This window comes from Octopus bimaculoides, chromosome 3 (assembly GCF_001194135.2).
Source record: "Octopus bimaculoides isolate UCB-OBI-ISO-001 chromosome 3, ASM119413v2, whole genome shotgun sequence".
Lineage (NCBI taxonomy): Eukaryota > Metazoa > Mollusca > Cephalopoda > Octopoda > Octopodidae > Octopus > Octopus bimaculoides.
The window spans coordinates 152,913,807-152,919,739 of record NC_068983.1 but is presented as its reverse complement, the minus strand read 5'-3'; the positions used below and the strand labels follow the sequence as shown (position 1 = coordinate 152,919,739).

General features: G+C 37.3%; 1 protein-coding gene across 1 annotated transcript in view; it reads right to left on the bottom strand.

Moving 5' to 3' along the window:
* The window catches only part of LOC128247385 (uncharacterized), a 10,804-nt gene extending 5,458 nt beyond the window's left edge, over window positions 1-5,346 (bottom strand). The window contains exon 1 of the mRNA XM_052966815.1: window positions 5,232-5,346. Coding sequence (XP_052822775.1) covers window positions 5,232-5,346 — 115 coding nt within the window. The remainder of the gene's footprint in view (window positions 1-5,231) is intronic.
* Between the last annotated feature and the right edge of the window lie 587 nt (window positions 5,347-5,933).

Genomic DNA, 5,933 nt, shown 5'->3' with positions numbered 1-5,933 from the left:
ATTAACAAGGCGTGATGTGCCTAATGAAAGCCACTGATGAGCGTTAAGAGGCATTAAACATTGAAACGCAAAATTGTCGATGACCTTGCAGATGGGGCCCAGTAAGAATTTTCTTCAGGGCGAGCAGCTCATCCCACTCAAATGGTCCTTGAAGAAGGGTTGTTGAAGGATGTTCACAGAATTACCCATGTTTCCAGAGTTGAATTATTCAAACTCCAAAGAACTCCACTCAACACATAGCAATGATACTCCCCCACTAATTCTGCTCATGATCAGAGATGCACATATCGTCAGCCACCAAGGGACATGCTCAACTGGTTAAGGCCAAACACCTGAAAAGCAAATCTGTGGTATTGAGCAGAATATTTACTGTAGCCCATATTTTATACCAAGACAAAACAATGTAAATGATAACACTTTCCACTTAGTTAAGATCAGAAGCCATGAGAGCCACTGCCTGGTACTGCATGTCGCTGTGACTTTGTTTCATACGAGCTGTTCCAAGTCTCACCCAGAGGTCTCGAATAGCAGCAAATCGGCCTTAATAACAATAGGGTGAGTTTTGTTTATGATTAGCAGTGATATATAGCGGGAAATGGGTCGGGAAGAAGGAGGTAAGGAGAGGGGCAGGTGAAGTGGAAGAAGGAGATAAGGGGAGAGAGTGAGAGAGGAGGATAAAGAAGGGTAGTGGAGGATAAAGAGGGAGAGGATTAAGAACCTGGAATGAGCTCTGTTGAAATCGACTTCTGTGGTTTCATATCACTGTACAGCGACATCGTATTTTCATGCCACTGTATGCAGCAGTTTGTGTGAATGGCCCTCGACCGAGATCATTCAGTATAATGCCTTCAGTCTGTCGAGATTATCTACATTAATCTCGTATGTATGTTAAAAACCTTGGGGTCGCTTCTACGGAAACTAGAGCCTTTGTGGGACATTTCGTGCATAATAGTATATAGAAGATCCCTCCCAGTAAACGCGGATGATATCACTGTCATAGTGTCTGAAAGGGAACGAATACGAGTGGTGACATCATAAAAATGAACCAAGAATGGTCAGTCTGATTATAATCTAACACCTAGCGTTTTTTTAGTTGCTCGCAGTTCTCTGCCATTCGACCATTAAGGTCGATGGAACTTCCCCATAAAAGTTATTTTGAGGTTCAGAGTCAGGTAAGAATGGTAAAGTTCTTAAGTATACTCTAGACGTCAACGAAAATCAACTGGCTGGTCTGTTCCAGAAGACTTTCGAACCAGGGCCCATAGAGAATATCTAGAAATGTTTGACCTGGAAGTGTCAATGATGTAAGGTAAACTCTACAGGCATGGAAGGGTTGTTGGTCTGATTTGTCCGAGATCCATGCCCGCAGAAAACTGCACGCAGTGGTCCCGTGCCCGAGCGTTGCTGATTTGTGGAGTTGCACCGAACAGCTGCAGCTACCTGTAGGGTGCATCTGGATATCAGCCGTGTTGTTTTTTAAGACCGTCTTCCCTACCTATTACATGAGAATGACTGTCAGTACTTTTTGTTTCCCCCCGTTGTCTAAGTGAAAGAGCTTGTGTAATAGACTGAAAGCGTTAGAGACATACGTCTCCCTCTTCGGCCATCACCTCATCAATGTTTTCAAGCTTCACTTGAAAAGTTCGGCGCGAGGAGAGAATGAACTGCTACCTTAAAGCAAATTTCCTGAAAGTAAGTTGTGATTAGAAAGGAAGGTCCGTGTGAAAGGGTCTCTTCTGAGTAGGCACCTGTAAACAGAAGTAGATATATATTTTGAGAGAATTGCTCTATTGATCAGAGAGCCTATCATTCTATGGAAATTCTACGAGCAGCTCTCGGATGTTTCAATACATATACAGAAACATAACCTTAATTGTTGTTTCTTTCATTTTACAGTTTACTCAAATTTTATGTAACCTTACAACGTATTCTATTGCATAGAATACATTATTCAATACAATAATGTACAGTGGTTACGTTTCTGTGTCGTTGCTGTTGTCGTTATATTGAAAATTGTCTTTGCAATGTCTCTGCTTCCATTGTCTTCTAGCAAATACAGTAGTAGTAGTAGTAGTAGTAATAGTAGTAGTAGTAGTAGTAGTAGTAGCAGCAGCAGCAGCAGCAGTAGTAGTAGTAGTAGTAGTAGTAGTAGTAGTAGTAGTAGTAGTAGTAGTAGTAGTAGCAGCAACATTACCGTAATACCATAATTATTATTATTATTAACATCAATTATTTTTATTACATTTTGTTCTCTTATTTTTCTTACCATTATCGAAACACTTAAATTTCATTTGCCACAGGTTCTATATCTAATTGCATAATAACAAGACAAATAAAAACCAAAATAAGAATTTAAAAAAAAAAATGGACGTCAGAAGAAAAATAGATATTGCAAAAATAAGAAAAAGGAAGAGTGGTAGAAAAGACAGAAAATGCGATAGAGAAAGAAAGGGAATGATATAAACAGTTGCTATCATTAAGTTCTGCGTTATTTCTATTGATTTTTAGTTTTGATTATTATTTACAAAAAAATCTCAATTTGAAAACGACTTTTTCATATTTTATTATGTGTGTTTCTATCCTGGTGTTTGTGTGAGGATGGTTTTATGTGTATGCGCGTGAACCCATATTCGTATGATTGTCTTACGAGTATAATGTTAATATTTTTGTCTCTCAAGATAACAATGTTATTATACACACATCGTAGTTAAATTTATGTCCGTAGAAGTAGCGGTTTCCTAATAAACGTAGGCTGAGCAGTTTTGTATGCGCATATCTGTTATAAACACACGCTCTTACACACTTGTATGTATGGATGTTAGTATGCTTTCATGTATTTGTAATTATATATGTCTGTTCGTAAAGGTGTGCATGTGTGTGTGTGTGTGTGTGTGTGTGTGTGTGTGTGTGTGTGTGTGTGTGTGTGTGTGTGTGTATGTATGTTCGCATTTTGCAGCGCTTTTATCACTTTCTGGATGAATATAATGCGTATATCAGTAAGCATGTTTTGGAATGGTTATATATGTATAAAGCGATTTGTGTTAATAATGGTTCTATCCAGAGAAGATTTTCTGAGAGAATGATAGAGAGAGATAAATGAAACAGAGTTTGAATGTGAGTGATTTGGCAGTTATGCACAATGTTGAATAGATAGTATGCACCTTGCTCGTGTTAATTACTTTCGGTACCTATATAGACACAAACAGTGATAAAAACACTCCAGCCTTGGAAGATTTGTCGCAACGGAACGTAGTAGATAATACAGCTGAAGGAAGAAAGCTCTCTCTAGCACTAGCACTAAGCTTCTATTTTAATCTATGCGGATTAGGACAGCATGAAATGAAGCCAGTTGCCCAGAAATACAAGGCACAAATCCTTATATTAATAACTGATTACTGCATCTTCACAGATTACTATCGTCTCCTTGTGCTTCTTTGTTATCAATATCCTGCAAAATCTGCATGGTTTAAAGCATACGTGCAAATGAATGTTGTAAATTTCTGTGCAATTCTAAGTGATATGCACGCGTTCCCATTCTTCCATTGCCGTAGTATTTTCAAAAGATGAAATGACAAAAGCGGTCAGCCTAAAGAGACATATCTGTACCTTAGTGGAATATAGTGATAATTATCTGTAAAACACGAGTACCACTCTCTGAGTCTCTGTGATTAGCACCTGGTGATAGGTTGAAGCGAGATGATCAGTTATCACGTGAAACAGCTGGGTTTTTCTGCAGAGTTTCCCTCTACTACAAGGATGCTGTGACGATGTTTATGGGTTCCTCACTCCCGGTGGTTTTATTTCGCACTCTTACATATTCTATCTTTTACTTATTTCAGGAGGTAGACTTCGGCCATGTTAAGGCTTCACCTTGAAGCATATTTAGTCGAATGAATCGATCAGAGAAGTTATCTTTTTAATGTCTTGTACATATTCTCTTTCTCTTTCGAGGAATCGTTAAGTTACCTGGATATAAATACACAAAGACCAATTGCGAAGCAGTGATGTAGGACAAACACAGACAAAAAAAAGTCAGAATTTTGGATAACTTTCGTTCGTTTATCGAACACGTCAAGACAAAATCGAAATTAAAACAAAAAAAAAACAGAACGTTTCGTTGTTGATATATATGAATCGGATGCATTTTTGCCTTGTTTAGAAGAGAAGAAAAAATGTTTTTTATTTTTATTTTGGAAAAAGGATGAAAGAGAGAAAAAAGCAAAGAGGTGGAAATAGAATTTTTAAGAAAATCAAGAAAAAGTGAAAAAATAAGACAGGATGAGAAAAGGAAAGACAGACAGACAGACAGATATTAGGGTAAGTATGAAATTTGTAGTAAAATATATGATAAACTTTGACAGCTGCTCATTTTGCACGATTATTATATTTTGCCAACTTTTATTTTTTGTTAGAAAGCCGACATATCTATTTATTCTAAATCCTTTTTCGCTTTATAAAGTACTTATAAATCGTTTTTTGCTATTTCTCTTTACAGATGGATAAATCGGAAATTCGTACAGTGTTGAAATATGAGTTCTCTTTTGGAAATAGAGCATCACGGTAGATTCAGAATATTAAGGGAGTATTTCATTCTGATGTTATTACACAGCAGACAGTATCAAATTGTTTTGCAAAATTTCGTTCTGGTAGCTTTGACCTCACAAAAGAGCAACGCAGTCGACCAGAAACAAGGGTAGATAATGACGAACTGAAAGCGACCGTTGAGTCAGTTCCGTCTCAAAGTGCCCGTGAATGATCGTTGTTAGCAAGCAAACAATATTGACTCAGCTACTTCATATCGGTAAAATGAAACAGTTGGATAAGTGGATTCCACATGTACTCAATGAAAAACATAAACAGCAAAGTTTGGAAGTGTACATTATGCTACTTTCTCGTCACAAAATTGAATCATTTTTTAATCGAATTATAACATGTGCTGGGAAATGGATCCAGTACAACAACCGTAACCATTCAGCACAATGGTTGGACAAAGATGAGCCATCAAACACAGTCCGAAAAGCAAAAATCATCAAAAGAAGCTGATGGTGTGCGTTTGGTGGTCTGGCGCAGCGTTGGTCCATTATGATTTCGTTAAACCTGGCTCATGAAACACGGCCAATGTATACTACAGCCAACTGGACCAAATGATGCATAAACTTACAAAAAGAAAACATCCTAGACTAGTCAGCACATCTACACCTATTTTATTGCAAGATAACGCCTGACCAAACATCGCAAAAATGACATTGGCGAAACTCCAGGAGTTGGAGCTGTAATTTCATCATCCACCATACTCACCCAATCGTGCTCCCACTGACTATCACTTTTTCCAGAATTTGGATACATTTTTGATAGGAAAACATTTAATTCCGACGATGCTGTTAAACAGGCCTTCCAAGATTTGATTGACTCTACATTGCCATGCATTTACAGTTCCGGAATGGACAAGCTACCACTGAAATGGAAAAAGTGTATTGACAATATATGGCATACTTTGATGAATAAAACTATTCTTTGTATTTATGAAATATTCGAAAACTTTTTGTTCTTTTCTACAAATTTTATACTTGACGACCTAATAGATAGACACCCAGCCAGACAGGCAGGCAGATAGATAGATAGATAGATAGATAGATAGATAGATAGATAGATAGATAGATAGATAGATAGATTAAGAGAGAGAAAGAGGCTTCTTTTCAATTCGATGCGGTCAATCCATTGAAATTTCATTACAAAACAATTTTCTTTTTCTCCTTCTTTTTCTCTTTCTATTGTATACCTACCAACGTATTTGTAGATAAACACGCATTTCTCACATGGGTTGATGACCTTTCAGGATGTCAATTTTAGGTAGTAGGATGGGAAAGAAGAAAAGTTGGGTGGGTGCGATATTCTCTGAAAAATATAAAAGTTTGAATTCCTATGAAACATTT